At 33.1% G+C, this 23156-nt stretch overlaps 2 protein-coding genes across 2 annotated transcripts in view; one reads left to right on the top strand and one right to left on the bottom strand.

The window, feature by feature from the left end:
* Positions 1-12801, bottom strand: part of LOC134263745 (dnaJ homolog subfamily C member 13-like) — a 28745-nt gene extending 15944 nt beyond the window's left edge. The window contains 28 exon segments of the mRNA XM_062746131.1: positions 58-260; positions 944-1048; positions 1154-1255; positions 1371-1433; positions 1738-1897; positions 2035-2107; positions 2404-2548; positions 2806-2934; positions 3044-3154; positions 3753-3848; positions 3956-4031; positions 4421-4542; positions 4758-4814; positions 4941-5204; positions 5363-5462; positions 5696-5868; positions 6438-6520; positions 7831-7997; positions 8260-8351; positions 8503-8662; positions 8923-9065; positions 10070-10123; positions 10397-10543; positions 10855-10896; positions 11018-11167; positions 11367-11442; positions 12233-12337; positions 12560-12801. Of these exon segments, the coding sequence (XP_062602115.1) occupies positions 58-260; positions 944-1048; positions 1154-1255; positions 1371-1433; positions 1738-1897; positions 2035-2107; positions 2404-2548; positions 2806-2934; positions 3044-3154; positions 3753-3848; positions 3956-4031; positions 4421-4542; positions 4758-4814; positions 4941-5204; positions 5363-5462; positions 5696-5868; positions 6438-6520; positions 7831-7997; positions 8260-8351; positions 8503-8662; positions 8923-9065; positions 10070-10123; positions 10397-10543; positions 10855-10896; positions 11018-11167; positions 11367-11442; positions 12233-12300 (3161 nt within the window). The 5' untranslated portion in view covers positions 12301-12337; positions 12560-12801.
* Positions 12802-12858: 57 nt separating this feature from the next.
* LOC134263743 (leucine-rich repeat and death domain-containing protein 1-like) lies at positions 12859-16345 on the top strand. Its single transcript, XM_062746126.1, has 3 exons — positions 12859-12968; positions 13669-15700; positions 15796-16345. The coding sequence occupies exons 1-3, from the start codon at positions 12954-12956 to the stop codon at positions 16092-16094; spliced, it is 2346 nt and encodes a 781-aa protein (XP_062602110.1). The 5' UTR covers positions 12859-12953; the 3' UTR covers positions 16095-16345.
* Positions 16346-23156: the final 6811 nt, after the last annotated feature.

Genomic DNA, 23156 nt, shown 5'->3' with positions numbered 1-23156 from the left:
TTTTGCATATAAGAAATCCCCCCATAAAATATATGATGGATTTTAGTCATATCTTACCGGCTTGGATAGTACTCAGTCATTTGTACTAACATATTGAGTATGAGACTAGCCAGTTCACTCTCATTCATCACAGGCTGACTGGTAGCCATTAGTGTCCACTTGAGCTGTGGAACTGACTGAAGGGGGCGCCACCCATCCATCCCTTGTGCCCAGCACCTGGTCTTGGCATGAATTTCCCCCTCCTTCCATAGTTCCTTCAGCTAAAACAGGATAATTAGGCCCTAAATTCTTGTGCACATGTGCATTTAATCCCAGACACAGGTAAAGGTTCAATATCTATACTCATTTATGCAGAGTACTGTATTTTATCTGTAAACCAACTTTTATTTGCATGCGAGAAATTTTGCGAGTTTTGCAAGAGCCTCATCACAAATATTTCTAGCCTTGAACCGATCCTTAAAGTATCTGTTTCTATTACCAACAGATAAAAAGGATTGATCACAAAAATTAATCGTCGCGAACTAGTTTACCCAAGGTAAATAAAAAAAAGTTGTCGTGAATAAAAGTTGGTTTACAGTATACAACAATGTATTTTTTTTTCTCAGTATGTATATGTATGACCAATAAAGTTTTCAAATATTAGTGAGGTTTTTTTTGTTTCATACTGAGATAGATCATGGACTTAATCAATCGATTAGTAGGTTCTTGATATCAGGTCTAAGTCATTCTCCTGAAATTGCTATGCATTTGGTCAATGAACAAATATTGCCTGAATACACTTTTAAGACAGGTCCTACTAAAGATAAACCAAAGGTATTCAACACAAAACAAACACTCTGCCAACTTAACATGGCAAAAGGCCACTCTCAAGGCCTTCCAAAATTAATGCATATGACTAACCAATCATGCCTGTCTGTTCTGTTTCACTGAAGTCAATACACACCTCTTCATAAGAGAATGGTCCCAATCTCTCCTTGTCCTTGTTACCATAGTACCATTCCTTCTCACTGTCTCTCTTCATGTCGGGGGATCCCTCAATAACATTACTCTGAAAAACAAAACAACTGTCATCAATAACAGGTGCCCTTAAAATTCCAATTATTACAGGAGCATTTGTGAGATTTTCTGAGAGGATGAAGAAGGTGTACTTTACCTGTAGTGGGACTGTAGCTCTGGTTGTATGGAGGTGTGCTAGTGTTAACAAATCTACTAAAACTTTAATTCCATTGGCATCCATTATTTCTTTGACATTTTTCTGAAAGATGAAGAGATCCATGCTTTATTTATTCATTGAAATACCGAAATACTATGCCACAGCCACCAGTATATCAAAGATTGGCTACTTTTACAGAAACAGATGCTATACAAACCTGGTGTAGAATAAGTTTGTTGAGAAAAAGAACCAGTCTATCCCTCTCCAGTTTATCTGTACACTACAAAACAAACATAAAAATTAGGTTTTCACTATGCTGACTTTACAGAACAGATAGTATAAATCATCCCTGACATCGAATATTCTTATCATGGATGTAATTTATAACAAATTACCTTCTTCGTTAATTACTAAAAAAACATCTCTCTTGCTATTTTCAAATTATCTCCAGTGCAATTTACAAGAAACCATCTCCCTGGCTATTTCCATACGAATTATCTCCCTTGTCAATTACAAATAATCTCCCTTGCCTTTTTTTTTTTTTTACTAGGCATCTTACTTCTCTATGGTCCTATTTTACTTACCCTCTCCAGCATGCCTACAATATATCTGGTGTCATTAAAAGCTCCTATCTCCTCATGACATTTCCCGTACACAATAGTCATAGCCTGCAGACACATGCACTTCATTGGAATTTTGGGAGTCAGCAAGAAGCGGTGATACAGGTCATTAAAGAATTCATATCTGCAAGATAGAAGATAACAGATCTAAGTATAATTTGTAAATGCATATAGTTTTTCAAACATTCTACTTTTCCTCTGAAAACATGCACACCACAATCCATCCAATGTTATAATTTCAATACATGTAGGTCTACTTACGATTTTTTAATTGCACTAGTTTCCTCCGATTCATTTTCTCCTTCCTCAAGCAGAAGCCTCAAATAATAATCACCTACAAAATATCAATGAAATTGCAAAAATACAAAAACACATTTTCTGATACTTATATATGTGTAAATCACACAGAATAATTTAATCTTTACATGCTCCCAACTGAATGCCATTTACTTTTTGTCAAAAAGGCAGAAAGATAGGTTGATCTGCCTCAAACCATGCCTTTTTTTTTGTAATGCATGACGTTAAAAATTTACCTTAAAAATTGTAATATCCAAAGACAGACAGATGGCATTTACTTATTTTGATTTCCTGTGAAAGACACACAGACAGTATTTTAGCTATCGTCCTTACCTATTTTGATTTCGTCATTCAGACAGATGTAGGGCACTTCAAACTCCTGATGGTTCCAGCCCACCACACAGTTTGCCCCGAGTTCTCTGTCCACATTAAACGCCCTCATCTCATTCTCCAGGGCTTCTCGTAACTCCTCCCTTGTCTGTCAAAACCCAAAAAGAAAAGGAAATATCATTTGAAAACATTGAAATTCAAGTACCCTCCCCCACTACCCACCTTGACATATATGTTCTTCAGCAAGTATTTCATGAGTATTGAAGTAGGTTATAAACAGTACATGCATATGTATGTTAAACAAAAGCCATGTCCATGAAAAAATTATATCTAACATAAGATATCTGTAATTGGTTAGTTTATTAGAATTTAAGTACATAATATACACATGAATACACATCTCACCTTATAATTCCACAGTAAGTTAGGTTTTGAATGATCTCGGCCAAACTGATAGTAAAATAGCGACCAATTGGCCTCACTCTTTATCCTCTGTCTCCGTTTTCTTAACGTCACTGGTTTTAAATCATTTTGCTGAAGCAAGAAAAGCATATGGTCAATAGAAAACAACATATGATAAAATTCAACTTATCTATATCCTTCCTTGAAGAAGATTATAAAATATGGACGGGATCAAACTCACTTGTTTATTTTTTTCTAATCCTATCTTTGCCCTCCAATGCTGCAGAAGTTCATCCACTTTCTTCTCTATCATGACTAGATTAGGATTCCTTCGGTTTCTGTTCTGAATATCCTATCAAACAACAGAATAAAATTAATCAATCAATTTGAAAGCAAAAAGTACAGCTACAAATATTTGCTCAATTTTATTTGGTTTATTCAAATTGAACTCAGAATACTGTATGTGTACTTAAAAAAGTAGGCTTAATATTTTAGCGGCTTTGGTGCAGTCAAAGATGCGCTAATTCATTAATAAAGCTAAGAAATCATCTATATATACAATACATGGCACAGACATGTGTAGCACTAATTCATGATAACACCAAATACTCCATACCCAGTGATTGCGTTAAATTTTGAATACACCAATTTTTGTACACGTGTCGTACAATATGTTCGCTATTTCTTATCAATACAGTGAAAACTGTTTAATACCACACCTGGGAAATCCATCACAATGTCAATTTTGACATTATATTTCTTTCCCCTTCAACCATTTTTTCATGCTTTTTACAATGTGTAATCCAACACCTTGTGTATTCAAACACAAAATTTGTGTCCCAATGCATGTCGGACTGGACAGGTTTCACTGTATTTGACATAATATACTGTATACAGGGAAATGTATTTGACATAATATATCTATCATATATAATAAATCAGTAACTTACCTGAGCGAGTTTGACATTGTCTCTGACATGCAGCTTGTCGTCCTCATAGGCAGGTACTTCTGCATCTGAGTCCAAGTATGACAGGAGTCCACTAGGCTGTTAGAAAATAGAAAATAGAAACAAGGAAAAATACTTTAAAGTCTTATATACATGTAATCAACATCATTCAATAGAAGTCATAGATTATAAAAGCTTAATCTCACCAGAATTCGCCTCAGAAGGCCCATGGCAGTGGGATGTCCAGTGACCCACAAACCAACAAGATGTCGACTTAGCTGCCTGTAAAATTAATAAATCAAAGTAATTACTGTATGTAAACAAATACATTCAAGTATACTGTTAAAGTTATAGTTCATCTTCCCTCTGATTCCTCATATAAAATTGCTTAAAGGCTCATGATGTTCAAAAAAAAAAATCTAATCTATAGCATTAAATGACATTAAGTACTATAAACATACACTGTATCATAGTTAAATATCAAAATGAGAGTTATCTTTCTTATCAGAGGGCTAAGAAACCTTAAGGCTGAATTAATTCTCCATCACTGATAATTAACTGGTAGATAATTCTTGTGAATGTATCAGCTGATTATCATAGGTGCTAGCTAGGTTAATGAATAGAAGTGGGCTAGTATTTTGAATCCCTACATGTAAGTTTCAGTCCATTACCTGATTGTCAGCATCCTGTTATCTGAGCTGGCGGTAAACATGGCCGTGTGTAGATGTTTGGGTAGGGCTCCCTCTGACAGGGCCAGGTCCTGCATCTTAGCTGCCACCTCCTGATCCCCCTCCTTATGATATTAAATAGAAAATTACATGTTTTTGTAAAAGTTGTAGTCAATCTAGGTCAGATGGATATGATGAAATTTCATTTACTTTTTCCATATTGTTGTTTTTGCCTGTTCTTACAGTATTTCGTTGCAAGGTAACATTACTCATAATATTGCACTTCAAAACTTTGATGCACTGAATAGATAGTTTTAAATTTTTAAACAAATGCCCATACCTCAATGATAGCCTTCATAACAAGCCCAGCTCCTTTAACCACTGCCATTGAGGGATGCTGAAATTCCAAACCATTTAGAAATTACTTTGTGATAACTTACTCTTACAAGTATAGGCACCAATACAAAATCTCAAAATTATAGATTCATCAAATAGGACAAGCCAAACTACAAGTAAGTCTTGCCTGAAATAACTTGAAAACAATCCTGCCATCTGCTGCCACCATTTCCAGCAGAGTGTCAAAATGAGTTCCGTCTGTGGTTTCACTGTACGGTGCACACAGAGAGAAAGTTAAGAAGTCTAACATGGCCGATATCACTAGTGCTCCCGTGCTGTGTATGACATGGTCATTAAAGGTCTCTAATAGAGTCTCCAGGAATTTCTTGGAGGAGAGGAGGGAGAGTTTGTTCATTTGTTCTTGTCGGAGGTCATAGTCATCATGCATGGGCTGTAGAAAACAAATAATGAAAGTTCAAAATGCAAAACTGAAGTTCAGTTCTTATGAAAAACGAATTTTCAATACAAGTACACAGTACACAGAATATATATATCATTTTAAAAAGTTGAATAATAATTTGATTTAGCCCATCAACATTTTTTACTTACCTGCATCAGAGCACAGAGAACATCAATAGCTGCATGGGTGACACCATGGTCTTTCCTCTTCAGAGCTTTAACAACCTTTAGCCCCACTTTTTCTCTCATTCTAAAAAATTGCAAACCATCCTTTAATATTTACATGTATGTTTTAGTCTTTTTCTGAGAACTTTAAGTCAGATTGTCCAAGAATTGCAATTAAATTTTTATTGAACTTTAACATAAAAGGTGATCACTTTTACTGTACTAGTATACATGTGAGTCTGAAACATCAGTACTTCAGTGATAATATATTGCATGCTTAAGAAGTGACATAAGTACATTAGTGTCTACCAGACTTACTTGGGTAATGCAGTGAAGGCCTGGAAGCCTGCCTTGGAGGCCACCAGTCGCCTGAGGGCGTGGAACTGTGCCTCTAGATTCTCCACTGAGATCACATTCTGGTCTCCCTCTCTCTCCAGTAGACCCAGCAAAGCTCCGTTGATCAATTTTTCTTTGTTTTCAGCAAAAAGACCCTAAAATAGCATGATGCAACACAACAATGAAAAAAGTGGTCTCTAGAAATTTTCTATTGGATTTTTTTCTTCTTTGCCTTGCACACATTACATGTATGTTCGAATAAACACGGACATGTCGTTCTTGACCTTTTTTCTTGAATGTGAGAGAGTTCAAATTTTCAAATATACAAAATGCATTTGAAAGGGAAATAGATGCCACTCTAAGACTGTTTTACCTAAATTCTACCCCTGGTTCAAGACTATAAATAAATGTTGACAATAAGATGAAAAAAGGAAATATTTCATGAAATGATAGATCTAGTTATATCATCAAGAAATTAAGTGTTCAGAACTGTAGATTTTCAAGGGTGATTGAAGGAAAGAAAATTTTGATGTACACTATAATTTTGTCTGAACAAGGATTTTCAACAGAAAAGAACAGACAGGATTTTTTTTACATGTACAACCTGTGTGAATGGTTTACTTACTCGCTGTATGAAAAAAAATTTCAAAAATATTAATGCTACAACATAAAATAATGTATAATGTATACAGACTTTATTAAACAAAATTTTTATTAAACTTACATCTTGTGTGACAGCATGAAGAAGTCCACTATATGATATGTTGCTGTTGAATCTAGAGACACACTGCTCAAATGTCATTCCAACTACAATTATTCAAAATGGTAAAATTTCCATTACTGATTTAAAGATCAATATGCTCAAAAGATTTTCTATTACCGTAATTTACGGAATAAAGGTCGATACTTTTTTTCTCAGAACCACTAGGGTGGCCCAATATTCAGAATTCGACCTATTTAAGGCTCGAAGTTTATGAAAATGCCCCCGAATCAGTAAAATTTACCTCAATTTCAAAGCAAATTTGTGCCACTTTCGTAACTTTTTTGATTATTTTTCGCAAAAAAATAATGCCCTGGTAAACAATAAAATATTTATTCTATAGCTTTCTTACAAAATAAATTCCATTAATTATCCATTGATGACAAAGGAAAACAACATTGCTTCATCAATTAAATAATTCCTCAACGTATTATCCATTAACATCATTCGGTATCCATCTTGTGAAGTTAGGAAGTCGCGATTGTGTACTAAAAGTAAAACCGCAACTGTATCAAATCTAAAATACGGAAATTTTTCATGATCACAACTGTAGTGTTTTTACCTTTATTAGTAGCAAAAAATTGAAATAGTATATTAAATATTTTTTATTGTCTTATGTTCATTTAAATGTAAAATGAGTGAAATAATTTGTTGCCATTCAATTCCTAAATTTAATTATTTAATAAAAATGGCGGACATCGAAGTAATTGTCGTCCACCGGTAAATTATGTCTGAATAAAATTTATTAGAAATCGGAATTACTATTCTTTGGTCTCAGGTACTTCACGAATTATAGCTGTAAAATAATAACATATTTACGTTTTATTTATGCTTCTGATTTAACAACAGTGTGAAACTACGGAGGCATTGAACAGGCAAGTTGGAGAAAAATAAGCAGTAACACAATTCAAAGAAGTTTTAACTATTTTTTTTTTTTAAACTTTATTTAAATGCTGTACTCATTAAAATACCTGTTTATTTTCTTGATACGTTCATGTCACGGAATAACCCCGGTAATTTTAGGGGTTTACCTGTTCTGATACGTTGTATCTGCAGAAGAATCTTTAGAAAAGGGAAACAAAGCCTCGTCCTTTATATATTAAGTTCGTCCTATCTTAGGATTTTTCAAAAATTAAGGCTGAAAATGAACCTTTCGACCTATATACCCCATCGACCTATAAACCCGAAATTACGATAAAATCTGAGGTGTTCTTTTGACCATTTCAAAAAAAGATTTTGATTAACATTACACATCAAAGAGTTCAGAATTCATACATTTAACATTGTGTGGATTTATAATCTCTCCATTGTAATTTCACAACAACCCCCCCCAACAAAAACATTGTGTGGCGCCCACCTGGTGGCTGCTGAATAAACTTCAGTAGTTGACTCTCCACTTCTTCGTCCACGGGAACTGTGAATGGACCGAGACGATCGCCGTGGGATGTAAACATCATCTTCACACAGACGTCCCTGTTTCCTGAGGCTCTCACACCGTCCAGAACTGAGGCAATCAGGGCATCCCTATAATCCATTAATAACAATTTACATCAATAAATACCCCCAATTTTGCAACAAGAAAACTACAGTTGAACATTAAAAACCAATATCTTGAATACCATGGATAAAGTGACCTGGAAGTTCCATTAATTCATACTTTAAGTATTTTACAATGATCCTCAATATTTTTAATCTTCTCAAAGTTTTTTTTTTCTTCTCAGTCCTACTGAGGTTGAAATTATTAGGTATGTCTTTAAATCATACCAATCATTTTGATCCTACATACCTGTCTGTTGATTGATAGGTCCTTATTGCACCTTTAACATACTCTACACTGAATTTCTGTGGGTTTTCTTGGTCTCTTATTATTGCAAATATCTACAAAGGTTAAAGAATGATAAGTTACTCTCATCTCATTGCAATCTTGAGGATTTACTCACACTTCATTGAAATTTTAATCATTACTCAATAAAAAAATTATTATTTGTATAGGAAACTATGGCATTAAGAGTACATTTGATATACCTACATCACAAAGAGGTTTACATGTGACGACGTTATATGTAGCTGGATCACGCTCTACTAAGCATGTCTCAGTAAGACACATGGTCCGTCTAGTTGGGTCTGAGTGTCGCGGGGAAATCTTCTGAACTGTAAACTCAGCATAGGATGTTAGGGCTTCATCAGTACTGAAAATATTCAGATGTGCATCAAATAATAGATTAGTTCAAATGACCCATGATTCTTTATGGTCAAGCTAAGCATCACGAGTTCTCTGGGGCTATCATCGTACTTGTTTTGAACTTCTTTCATTGACAATAGATCAATGGCCAATAGAATTAGACAAAGTCTTATAACTTAAATAGCGTTATCATATATTTTATCAAATATTTTCACAAAATTTATTCATTTTGTTTACATGTACTTCAGTTTCCTTTTGCAAACTTACCTATACTTTCCCATTCTGTGGGTTAAAAACTGTTCGTAAGAGATTGGGTCTTTCCTCTGTTTGACTGCTATCCCAACAAAAGCTGCTGCACTTTCCATTATGCATTTTATCAAGTTCTCTTTTTGTTCACAGGCAAATAAATGCTAATAAACATGAAATATAACCATTATTTCATATCATACTAACAATGTTAACAGGGTCCGACACTCGTCAAAATTTGGTCTCGCCATTCGGGAAACCTTGGTATGATCACAGGTTGCCCAAATGAATTTCAGGTCGTCCAAATAAAATATCAATTGAAACAAAACTTAATGTGCAATTGTTTACAATTTGTTAAGATAATTAATAGAAGTTGTGTTTTTGTATTAAAAAATGTAAACCAGACATTTTTGGAATTTAAAGATGTCTTCTCGTATTTTATCAAACAATTAAAAATATAAGCAGAATCAGACATGCTGAATGCTAAAGTTTGTAGCTTAAAACATTTCTTTTCACTTGCCATGAAGGCCTAAATAAAGAGGGTCAAATAACCCTGGACTGAATTAATCAGGTGTTACATTACAGTGGACACCCAAAATGGCTGTCTAGCAGCAGAAAACAATCATTATGATCAGAAAGTTGTAGGGGAAATGCAAGATGTTACAATGATGATTATTACTCTTTATATTTAAGGTGATTGTTGACTAAGTTGGCATCTTTTATATCTCAAATAATACTTTATTAAAGACTTTTAATAAAAATTGCATCAGCTGATTGATCGAACGAAGATTTGGCAGGAGAAAAAATCTTTGCGGCTGCAATTTGAACATGTTGAATGGATTGGTTTTGTTACAGGAAAATATGTTTTCAAGGTCTTATGAAGTTTAGTTTAAAATATTAAACATCATTATTTAATATTCCCAACTTGTCCCAGGTCGTCATTTGGGCGAGCCAGACTGAAAATCAGGTCGTCCGAAACATTTTAGGGTGGAAATGGCGAGGTGAGGAGCGCGAATGTCGAACCCTGTGTTAAAGTTTGCTTTATACCTCATCCTCCAACCACAAAACACTTCAAACAATTTTAGCAAGTGAATGTTTCAATGTGATGAAATTAACAAGTCCATTTACATTATAACAGATACCATTGCAGATGAAAAGAGTGACTTACAAGACGACTAAATCCTCCATGAATGATAGCTATACCCCCAGGATAGTCTGATATCTACAAGAATATACATGAATAATTTTAGCTACATCAAACAGTCTCAAGCAAAATGCCTCTCAGGACTCTCCTTTACAGTATCTAAAATGGCTTTAATCATGTTATCTCTTGCAATCACTAATTTATCAACATTTTTACGTAACATTAAAATATATCAAGGTAGACTAGTGTTACATATGATGAAGTGTGATAAACTTGTATGAAATCACTTAGGATTCATCATTTTACTTTCACTTTCTGGTTTGGACAAATACTGATCATGTGATGTCTTACATGTGTGATGCCCTCCATATCTTTGTAGTCATAGGAACACAGAACTTTGTTGGTAGCTGGGTCAACTTGGTCCACTGACCCCTGATTGACCTCAAGGATAATTGGTACCCTGTTATCTGACCAATGTTGTTTGAAAGCGTTGAATCTCTGAAAAAAATAAAATTGCCTTAAAAAAATCAATTTTAAATGATTTTGAATTGATCAATAAAATTAATATCTATAATGTTTAAGTTTTGTTAGATCACTTATATCACGCTGATGTTCATTTTATAGATTACATCACATTTTAAATATGTTATGTTCCTTTTTACCACATGATGCAATGTAACTTTATCTACACTTACCTTCTACAAAGCAGCATTTAAAAATAAATTATCATGTCATTAGTAAATTGTCAAATTTGTGTACTATAGTCATAATAATGTAAAATCTTACTGAAAAGTACTCCATTTACTTACCTTTGTAGTGTTATTTACTTCAGCAAACTGATTCCTGAATCTCTGTTATTAAAAATCAAAACTGGTTAATTTCCATTTTCTTCATCAAATAAAAAAGATGCATTTAAATATTACTTCCATATTCAAATAAACAAGAAGGATTTCTTCTTTAAAAGAGGCTTACCAAAGCTTCAGTTAGTAAATCTGAACGGTGATCTGTAGAAAATTTCATGGATTCCGTCTTCTTTGGACCTTTCCTCATAGTTATAATGAACTCATTGTTACCTGGGGCTTTGACATTGGGAACAATACTCACAAACTCTGAGTATGGCCACTAAAGAAAAATGTTATACATAGTCAAATGAAAAATTCTTAATAAATAATTGCTTTTACATATCTTATAAGTCTAAATTCCTTCTAAGTCAATTCGGCTCATTGTAAACTTTTATTGTTTATTAAAATTTATTAATTCATGGTAACACAGGGTTTTTAAAAGTTTAAAATATTCTACAAAATGATGCTCTAAACCATACCTGATTTGTAACTTCTAAAGTTTGTGGATTGTAGGTTGTTATTCCCATTGTCCCAACTGAGAAAATTCTTTTGTATCTAAAAAATTTAAAAATAAAATTGATAATGTTGAAGAGTTTTGTAAATTTGAGGCAAAAATGAAGTTACCCAACATATCATCCAATCGCAACTTCTCAGGCATTTCCCGCAAGATCAGAAAAACATCTCATATGTATTTACATCACTGGATCTTAAAATTTACACAAAATGGAGTCGCTTCCTTTATTAAATTACAGTACTGGATAAAGACAGAGTTGAAAGTCTCGTTTGTGGTATACCATATAAGTGGAAATTTTAGCGAGACACAGACTTGGGGATTTCTCCTTAAATATTGGTATTTTATTTATAGCGACGTAATTTTAGAGATATACATTAATTTTAAAGTTTTGGAAGGGGGTTGTCAAGGCTGCCTACATAACACATCTGGTGTTATTATCCTTCAGAATTACACAGTCAATCTGATTGGTTTAAAGTAGGTCACGTGCAGGGAGACTAATTATTATGTCTCCATCACATGCAGGGTGACAACTGTGTTGTCTCTCTTCAGATGACAATGACATAACACAAGCAAGTGTGCAATAAGACAACAGAATTAAGGCAAGCACCCTTGGTTGATATAACATATCTGTTACTTATAACCAGGCGCATTTAGACAAGATATTAGTTGAGTCGTAAGGCATCATCGGTTCTAAATTTTACATTTTTTTCCAGAATCAAAACATGAAGGCTTGCAAAGAGAAGTGGATGTAGGCGAAAGCCTGTCAGAGCCTGTCCACATCTCTAAAGAGAATAATATATCATCATGCATATATGTTATGTTTCTCCTTACTTTCCCTTCCATGAATGCTTCGTGATGAAGTAGCAGGCAATATCCTTGTTATTCTTGATAGTGGCCATATTCAATGAATACAAATGACTGCACTAGCAAGATGATCTGTGAAGAGACAAACAAAAACACATTATTTTGAAAGTTTCATCTCGAATTTTCTCTGCGATGGGAAATATTATTTTACCTTTTTTTCTACAAATCTTTCTTTAACAACTTTAAATTTAAATGGAACTTTTTGTAACTATTTACTGGACGATGTGAAATTTCAAGGTCTTGTAAGTAAAGCAAATCTGTGGTTAAATTATGCACAACTGTCATATGACCAACCGTAAAAATTTCTCAATCCATTTTCACTTCCGATTGCAGCCCCCACTCAGGCTGTTTGCATAGGTTTATGCTTAAATATCTATGTGAAACTAATGAACAAAAACTGCAATGTTAATTCTTTAAAAGCCTTATGTTTTTCCTTGCTCAATAAAAGTACTTTATGCTAAAAAGCAAGTCGATGATGTCTACGTTGGTAAATTTTCCATGGTGGCTGACATGTTTACTCCTATAACTTCCTGTCATGCGCTTGAACAACTCCCACTTCTCGCCATATCACGACGAAGTAACGAATTCTGCGATACGGGCACCTGGCAACACAGAGCGTCCTCAGTGACTGTCAATTATGGTGTGAAAGTGTCAATAGAGTCATGGATCATCAGTGTAATCCTTGTCAATGACGAACGTTGAAGTAAGTGGTAGAACAGAAACTTTTTATCATTATTTTTTAGGCATATATTGTAAAACATATGCACTAGCGAGTCATGTGCAATAAATAGATTTAAAAAACCACAGTTTATTTAATGCAGCTGCATTGTATATATGAAAAAGAAAAAAAAACATGCTGGGCAGCTGACTTGACATGCTACTCATCTTCAATGAAGATGATGAATATCACCAAGAAAGAAGTTAAAAGATAAATTATTGGTTTGATAATGCAATGAAAATGCTCTCTCTCTCTCTCTCTCATTACGATTAGACTACCTTGTACAAATATTTGCAAAATTCTTAAAAGTAGGCATATAATTATATTATGTTTTTATTGTATCTATACATATAGAGATGAAACAATATTTATTAAACAAAGAAGTCAAGTATAACACAATTCTTTTTTTTAAATCACACAAGAACCAAGATAAAGAACATTTACTGATCATATGAGATACCGTATGCCTAAAATACTCAAGGAACAAATCTTCGAGTAATTTACAACAGAATTTTTAAAAAAAGATTTATAGATCATTTAAATCTCCTGTTCCCCAGAAATATAAATCCTTATATCGATTTTTTTGTACTATAGGTTTTATCATAAACAGATATACCTATAATCAGTAAGCAATAAATAATTATAGATAACTCAAAAGCTCACGAGTTTCCATTTTGCTTTTTAGAAAATGGAGGCGAACGGAGACCTCGCCGAACACACCCAAATGTCTCTGTCACGTGAGACTCTTGAGGAAACAGAGACAAATGGCGATACGAACATGGAAGAAAACCCACCTGAAGAACAGGAAGTAAACGTGGAAGAAACAGAAAAGGAAATTGACTGGGAAGTCGTGAGACATATAGAAGGAAAGAGAGTAACAGTTGATCTGCGTGAACATCGTTTGAAAGAATTTCCTCAAAATATCTTAAACATGGAAAATGTCACATCTCTCTGTCTAGCAAATAACAAATTAACAGAGATCCCAAAAGACATTGCCGATTTATGCAACCTAGAAGAATTGGTCCTGTCTCACAACAAATTAACAGAAATTACCCGAGGGATCTATCTTCTACAAGAATTGAAATTTCTTGATGTTTCTAATAACGAAATCTCTGAGATCTCTTCCGAGATTTCAGGGCTTGAACATCTGCGAGAGTTAGTGATCAGTGATAATAGACTAACCACAGTGCCTCCGCAAATTAGGGACCTGTCAGAACTCACGCATCTTATTCTAAATGATAACCAAATTACCAGCCTACCCAACTCCATAGGAGAACTGACTACTTTACAAGTTCTTGGTTTGGAGAGAAACGCCTTAGAATGTCTGAACCCCGAAGTTTGCGCAATAGAAAATCTCAAACGATTAGGTCTAGCAGGGAACTCCATGAGGAATTTACCGCGAGAAATCGAAAATTTCTGCTGTATGGAGGAGTTGTTACTAGACGACAACGAATTCGAGTTTATTCCCGTTCAGGTGTTTTGGATGGAAACTTTGCAGATGCTAACGCTATCAGGAAATCGTCTTACATCAATTCAACCCGACATCGGAAGACTGACTCAACTGAATGTTATAGGCCTTAACAATAACTTAATAGAGGAGATCCCGGATGAGTTTTTTCAGTTAGAAGCACTGGAAGTCGTAGGTTTGGAAAACAACAAAATAAAAGTGATTCCCGACAATATTGCAAATTTGTATGAACTACGAGAACTCTATCTTGGACGAAACATGATTGAACGTGTCCCAGAAAACCTTTGTTGGTGCTCAAATTTAGAAGTGCTCAGCCTGTTAAATAACAATATTTCAGAGCTTCCCGTTGAAATTGAAAATCTTCGACGTGTTCACACTCTAATTCTGTCAAATAACAAATTTGAGAGTCTACCAGAAGCCATTGGATCGATTCGTGATTTGGAAATATTTTCCACTGATGGAAACAAACTGTCATCCATCCCAGTTGACGTGGGCGATCTAAAAAGGCTTCGACAAGTTAATTTGAGCTGTAACAAATTTGCAATTTTCCCTCTTCCAATTTGTAATTTGAAAACTCTTGAAAGTTTGAATCTGAGCAAGAATGAAATCGAATCAATTCCGGCAGAAATTTCCAACCTCGACAGACTTTCCACTCTTCATCTTAGCAACAATAGAATCAACATTTTTGCCCCCGAACTTTGTAGTCTTGTCCAATTACGTGTTTTAGATTTTTCAAACAATATTATTGAAGATATCCCAGAGGCCATTTCTCAGATGGAAAACCTGTTGGATTTAGATCTTTCACAAAACCGCTTTCTTGAATTTCCAAGGACAGTGGTTGGAATTCCAATTTTGGAGCGTCTGAAATTCGACCAAGCTGAAGGACACCCGGTACCCGCACTGCCGGAGGAAATTGAGTTTTCCAATGTTTCTTATTTAATTGTGTCAAATAATACCCTCCGAACACTTCCATCAGGAATGAGTCACATGAAAAACCTTATATCCCTGGTGGCCGACCACAATGAAATCAGAGAATTGCCAGATTCTTTCTGTCGATTGAAAAGACTTCAGGTTTTACATCTCAACGACAATAAACTTTCTTCTCTTCCCGAAAACCTCGATAATCTGAGAAATCTGAAGGATCTGCGATTGCACAATAATCCACTTCGAACGCCACCGATGGACGTTTGTGTGAGCGGTGTTGTGCAGCCCATTGGTCGCTTCATTCGGAGGGCAGTGGAAAGAGAAGGTAAATTTATTCTTTCATAACCAAACAACACCTCGTTTGCAAATAATTTTTAATTTCATTCACATGTATGAATGTATCATTTTTTTCTTTTTCAGACATTCTGATGAACAAAATGTTTGAAGTTATGAAAACTTCTCTGACAAAACAAGAACTGCGGTATCTTTTGAAAAAGTTTAGATTTCCAGAAGAGAAGATTTCCGAGCTGGAACAAACTTATCACGGCAAGGACAAACTGCAAGATCGCATCTACAACGCAATGCTGTTTTGGCGGGAATTTAAGGGACCAATGGCAACTATAGACGAACTACTACGCGTTCTTCATTTGGTTGGCTACGATCCACTTTATGAGAAGCTAAATGCTATGAAAATATATGCACAACGACCGCGTTTTTGATAGGAAAAACGGGTAATTAGTAAACCAATAATAAATGGACGCAAACGTTTCATATTCTTTGTCAAATCATTCATCACAAACACTAGCCAAACAGTAGCAATATGAACAAAATGGAGATATTTGATCGCACCTGCACTTTTAAGAATTTGTAGCTTTATATAGAACTGTTACTTGTTTTGTTGACGACTTGTTCCCCTTTTCATATACTTATTCAGGTTTTTAAAAAAAATGTTATTAAGCCTTGTTTTCATATCCTATGTATGTGTTTTTATATATATATATACAAATATAATTATATATTAATATAATAAAATGTTATTATATCGTTAAACATTTGTTTTTTCTTCATCAATTTATTTCTAAAAATGTATATAATACAGAAAGCAAACCTTTCCCCCACTTTAACTGATTTGCTCTATTTTATGTAACAACGTTTAAAGTTGTCATTCATATGAAATATAATTTCAATTACCGTATATCTACCAGAAAACAGTATCAGGATATTATATAACTTTATATTCATTGTCTTAAAATAACGGCTTATGTGACGTACACTGTGCAATAAATATACTGCCACTGTTGAGACACGGTGACATTATGCACACATCTTTAGGAAAATGGCATAGACATGGTTCTTTTTCTGCCCTGGCATATGTCATTTTATCAATTTTGATTTCATGCACCGAGTGACAGAAATACAAAATTTACAACTTGACAACGCGTCTTATGAATTTTCTAGTTATTTCCACCCTTCTAATTCAAAATAAACAAAACGACATATTCTATGGCTGATAATCGACGTCTCTATATTATTTGTTCTGATGCACAACCCTTATGGTGCCTTTGCTTGGTTTATCTGTAAGAAGGGCAATTTGTTTCACTATAGCTTACTTTAAAGTCTTTCGAGATTTGTTAACGCTAAATTATACCCTGTAACTAGTGTGATATATAGTATTTACCATTTCACAAGTTTTGTAATTTAAATTTCGATAACATCGTGTATATAATTCAAGCACTTTAATAAGTACAGGTTACATTGATCGTTCTTCAAACAAATTCTTTTACTTGTATTCAACAATTCAATGTTAAATTATTATTCTTTAATATTTGTTCACTTTAATTGTAAAAATTCTACCCCTTTCTGTGCATATGCTTAAATTATTAGTTGAAAAAAATATAACAAAAACAAAATTATAAAACTATACTGGAAATATTTATATTACAAATGAAAAATTACACAGCGTATATAGAATTTATAATTTATAGGTTCAACAAAATAGTGTTGAATTAAACTCGCGAAAATGATATGAAGTATTGAAATACATGTAATTTCATGTTATTTTGGGAAAGGGGACAAGTTCTTTTGACAAGTGAAAAGTAAGAAAGAGAATTACTAGTAACTTTACAGAAACATATTTTTTTTCTTTTTCACTCCAAAACGGTAGGGGTAATAACAAAGAAATACACCAGTGCGAGTGTATGTTGCATTGTTTTTGATAACTAATTAAATAAAAATTTATAGAAAAGTCATTTGGAGTACAAATATTTTTATTGCAGAGATTTTTCAGAGTAATTTGAATAAAACATATATGCACACATGTAGAAAAATATCTTATCTATGAGTTTGATCATATGTTTAAGATAGTTCAAAGACATTTACATGCAAATGTTCACAATGTTTCCAGTATCCTTATCTGATTTATAGATCATGATACATAGCGGGTTCCAGTAAATGTTCTACCAAGCCTCTCTTTATTCCTTAATAGAATATTTAAATCAGTGAATATATACACTTCAGGAGCACTGTATCATGTTGTAAATTTTTGAATTTACTAGGGGAAGGCGGATACAAAATTTACAATATCATGTTGTAAATTTTGTATTGACTTCGTAAATTCAAAATTCCAAAAACTCCAATTTTAGGAACATTTGTGAAGTTAAAAGTTTACTACAATAACAACATCAAGACCTACGATTTTTCGGCACTTTTTAACAACCATTCATTTATTCAAATCTAGGCTTTTTTAATAGCTTAAAGAGCTGCTTTTTCAATAAAAATTGGAATTCTTACATTTACTTACCTTCTCGTTGGTCATTTGCAAAATCATTTTGCTAAAAAACTTTCTGATTTTTCAGACAAGTACTCTGGACATTTATATTAAATTGATGCTTGGGTTTCTGATTGGCAATATCTATTTGATTTTTGGGGATTAGGTCTATAAACAATCTGTTACAGTTCCCTTGTTTATCAGACTTATTTTTGTACTGATAGGAAGCATTCAAAAACTTATACACGGAAAGAGGAAAGCACTCGCTGCGGCCTTCAGCTCGACATTCAGATATATCGACGACATAATGCCATACAACAATAATAGCTACTTACATTTATTTGTCGACTCGAAGTATCACAGTCAACTTGAAGTAAAAGATACCACAGAGTTTGACAAATCTGTTTCATATTTGGATATTTTACTAGAGAAAGACGTGATCTAACATATCAACAAACTTTTTTTTAATGATAAACATTATGACTTCAGCTTTTCTATCGTCAGCTTCCCCTATACTTATGTAGCAATTTACCTTAACTACCTGCATATGAGGTTTATGCCTCCCAGTCGATTCGATACGCAAGAACATACTCTACATACGAACAATTTCTAAAACAAGACAAACATTGAGGAAACTAGTTGATAGAACAAGGATATCAACAGTATTGTTTATAGTCATCATTTTGCAAGGTCTGTGGTTGATACAGTGACTTTGTCAGCAAAATACAATCTATCGTTAAGCCGAATGCTGACTGACGTTTTCATTCTAGTTCTTGGGCCTTTCTTTACACACTGAATTGTCTACGAATTTTTCCGTTTACCTAGTCATGACAAGGAGCATATGGCGGATGTGATCGGTCGACAGGGAATGCTCATTCATCCATGGTACCTGATCCCACCTCTGATGTTTTGGATGACCACTCTCAATCTGTATTGTTTCAATAGACGTTTGGAATTGATTGCTGTTCGTTATTATCTCCATATATCATTTTAAAATAATAATTAAATATGCTTACGAAATAAATCTCTTTGAAATATTTTTTTGAAATGTTTTGAACATCAAGAGGTGCATCTATGTGTCAAAAACAAGACTTTCTCTCTGATTCAGAATAATTTTGAGATGATATCTTTTAATGTTTAGACATTATAAATTTAAAAATCTGTTTTCAATTCCATGATAAAAATAAAGTTCTTTATTATGTCTCATGAGATTGTGCTTTGTAAGAATCCATATGATTATTATTTGTATGTAAACCAAAACGCGATCAAAAATTTGAATTAATGAAGAATGAATCCAAGATGAACTCTTTGCGTCTAGTCCATGCAATGACCACAAGCATCTACTATATATAACCCATGATATAGTTTTTAAGGATATCAGACGTTAAAATTTATTTTTTTGGTTTGAGGTGCATTGTATGACTGATTTTTAAACAATTAACCAGAGAGTACAGTTTAGAATTTATTGGGTTGTTTGAACTATGCACATACACTTGCTTATTTTCATTCACCACCCAGACCCATGCATGTGAAGAAAAAAAAAATAAAACAAAAACCTTTTTTATCATAATCTCTTCGTCCCAATCTCTAAACTGTCTCATAATTTTAAAGGTGACAGAGTAGTCTTTATGAGATACTGTGTAGGAATGTTATTCTCGTGATCCAAGAATACAATGTTTATAAGGATAAGGATATAAAGTTTATAAGGATAAGGATATAAGGTTTATAAGGATAAGGATATAAGGTTTATAAGGATAAAGATTATAAGGTTTATAAGGAGTTATGTTATAACGATTAATAAAGTATATATTATTTTATGTAGGCCGTGGCCACAATCGCCAAATCAAAAATAAATGATTTTAAGAAGTTATTTTTGTCTTCATCGTCTTTAATAATTACTAGTTCCTCTCTTTAAAAAAAATAGATACATGCCACGGAGTGCAGAATATGTGGTACATGTATAGCTAATATCAAAACCATATTTTCAAAAAGACATATCATCATGCATGTATTATTGAAAAAGAAGATATTTTATACGAGACAGAAAAATGTATATTAATATTTTTAATCAATCATGTTTCATAAGACTTTTCTCTGTACGAAACTCAACCTTCACAATCAATCTTCTTACGTAGAACCCATAAAGTAATCAACAATTGCAATATGCACTGTGTATACCCCCACTTTTTTTTTAAATTCTTAACATCGCTCATTCATGGTGTGTATAACATCTGATGACACTAAAGAAGAAATAGAATTATAAGTATCCGTTGATTTATGCCTAATAAATCTACTAATTAAATCTTTTCAAGTTCATATCGAAGTAAATAAATATCCTAATAAACACGTACGTCATATGTATTTTGTACAATTCGCCTTTGTTTTACGTACAATTAATCTAAATACATTAAAATATTAACCAGAAAATATAAAGGTGTTTTGGGATAAAAGAAGTGTAACATTTTAGAATTTAAATTTTCTGAGTAAGATTAAATGTAACCTTTTATATATGCTATGATGAGAGAACACGCTTGTTTACATGCAACATGCTTAGTGTCAGATTGTAATTTTTGTATTTACTATCACCAGGTAGATTCAAATGCATGTATTATATGTATTATAACATGCCAGTAGCATCAACGTATTGATTAATAATGCTTTATATGTTTTTATTCATGTATCATTAAACAAACTTTTCTATCAGACAAAACAGGAAATAAAATATGGAACATTACATTTTTTACAGATATATGTACCTATCTTTAAAAAAAAATTGTACCTATTTAAAATTTATGTACTTATCTTTAAATCATTTGCACCTATATTCAACTGAATTGAAGTTATGTTTAATTAAATTAAATAATTGTCTAATGATAGTGTTCCTATCATAATTCATTTGAAGTTAAACATATGGAGATAACGAACAGTATTCAAGCTCAAACGTCCATTAAACAATTAAAATCAGGAGCAGAGCAAACACGGACCTCTAAAACGTCAGAGGTGGGATCAGGTGCTATGTAGGAGTGAGCATTCCCTGCCGAATGGCCACACTCGCCGTGTGCTCTTTGTTAATTTCTGGAAATAACGAAAATATCCGTCGAAAGTTTAGTGTAAATAATGGCAATTAATGGTAATAAAACAATTAGTGTGAAAAACGTTAATCAGCATTTCATTTAATGATAAGTTGTATCTGCTGACAAGGTCATTGATCAAACATAAAATTTACGAAATGACAACTTTAAATGAGATTGCTAATATTCTTGTTTCAAATTAATTGTCAATATTTTACCTCGTTTTAGAAATTGTTTATATGTTAAGCATGCTCCTACGTTTCGAATCAACCGAGTGATTAAAACCATGTATGCAGGTGATAAAGGTATATTGCTGCATAAGTAAGAGAAGTTGACAAAATTGAAAAGTTAAAGTTATCGCATTTATCATAAAGCTTGGTCGTTAGATTGCCATCAAGTCTAATTTGGCGTTCCGTAATATTTAACTCCTCCGAAGAAATGATGCTTTATCAAATTGTACTTTGAAATTCAAAATATTGAACATATAATCAATCTTCGAACAGAGAAGATGCAAAGAAAATGACAATCGCTTTGCATATATTTTTTTTCAATTTCACTATCAATCAAACAGCATATATTCATTGACTGTTGTCCATTTATTTAAGGTTTTTCCATCTAATTGAATCTTTTTAAGCTCACATCGATGTAAACACAAGTCTTCTAATGAAAACTAGTCAAATGTCTTTCGAACACTTTGGTACGATTCGTCTTCTTTTCCTGTAAAATCTGAAAACCTGCATATTAACTGAGAAAGAACCAAAGAAATCTATGTAGAAAAGAAAAGCTTTATGACAGGGCTCTTACCCTTTTTTCTATGCTTGGTCGTAGTATACACCCGTAAAGAAAAGTTAACAAGCAAACACTGCGGTATATTTAGTTAACTTTACCACTTTCTATTCCACTTCGATTAAGAAATTCCTTTTCATTCTAGAGACAGATAGAAAAAATATCCAGAGCTTATCCCTTTAAGGACAGAAGAGACGTTCCTCAATAATATATAATTTTTTCCAAGATTTCGTCATTGATTGAAGAATTAATACTTTAAGGTTTCGCCAAAGGTAAACATGTCCAAAAATTTATTTTTACAACAATTCAAAAACTATGTGAGGTATAAAGTTAAAACTTTTACAGTCTATAAATTTTTCAGTGATTAACAGATAGAAAGTATCACTTGATAAAAAATACTTGGAAAAAATATTTAAATTGAGAAAAAATCTTGTTAAAAATGCTTATTTTTTCAGAAAATGCACCTAATTAATTCCGAGCTTTTAGTGAAAACCATCACTGCAGAAACAAAATATGTTTATCAATGAAGGCCAATTTGGACTTGGATAGCCACTGGAAAGTTGTTTTCCCTGTTTATTTTGTCCAAATGTTAAGACTTGAAAGCGAAAGTACATTCCAAATGGCGGGCTCTAGAGGGGTCTTGTCTTTATACATGTCATGCTTTCAATAACAACCTTTCAGAGACCATCCACGTCCAACTTGCCCTTCAATGATAAACATATATTATTTCTGCAATGATGGTTTTCACAAAAAGGACAGAATTAAGCAGGTGCTTCTTTTTAAATATGCACATTTTCTGATACAATTTTTCTCAAAAAATATTCTTTTTAAAAATATTTGTTATCAAGTGATACTTTCTAATCTATCAATCAATGATATATTTATAAACTGTAAACATTTTGACTTTATACCACACATAGCTTTGGAGCTATTGTAAAAAATTTTTTTAGACATGTTGACCTTTGACGAAACCTTAAGTACTTAATGTCAGACGATGCGTTCCCCAAATATCTGTTTTGTATATCTTCATAACGTATGAAAAATATATAAAATTTTCAACACTTTCTGATTTCTAAACCGGTTTCTAATTGTTTTTAAAAATGTGAAACACTAAAAATGTGATTTTAACAAACGAAGTTTTTCCCCTAAAGGATTAT

Source organism: Saccostrea cucullata, unplaced genomic scaffold, assembly GCF_032062105.1.
Source record: "Saccostrea cucullata isolate Sc308-1 unplaced genomic scaffold, CSIRO_AGI_Scuc_v1 ctg350, whole genome shotgun sequence".
NCBI lineage: Eukaryota > Metazoa > Mollusca > Bivalvia > Ostreida > Ostreidae > Saccostrea > Saccostrea cuccullata.
This window is presented reverse-complemented; position numbering and strand designations above follow the sequence as displayed.

Excerpts from the sequence above, each read along its gene's own strand:
- LOC134263743 (XM_062746126.1), top strand. Across the intron at positions 15,701-15,795 it reads GAGGGCAGTGGAAAGAGAAG|ACATTCTGATGAACAAAATG; the intron begins GTAAATTTATTC and ends TTTCTTTTTCAG.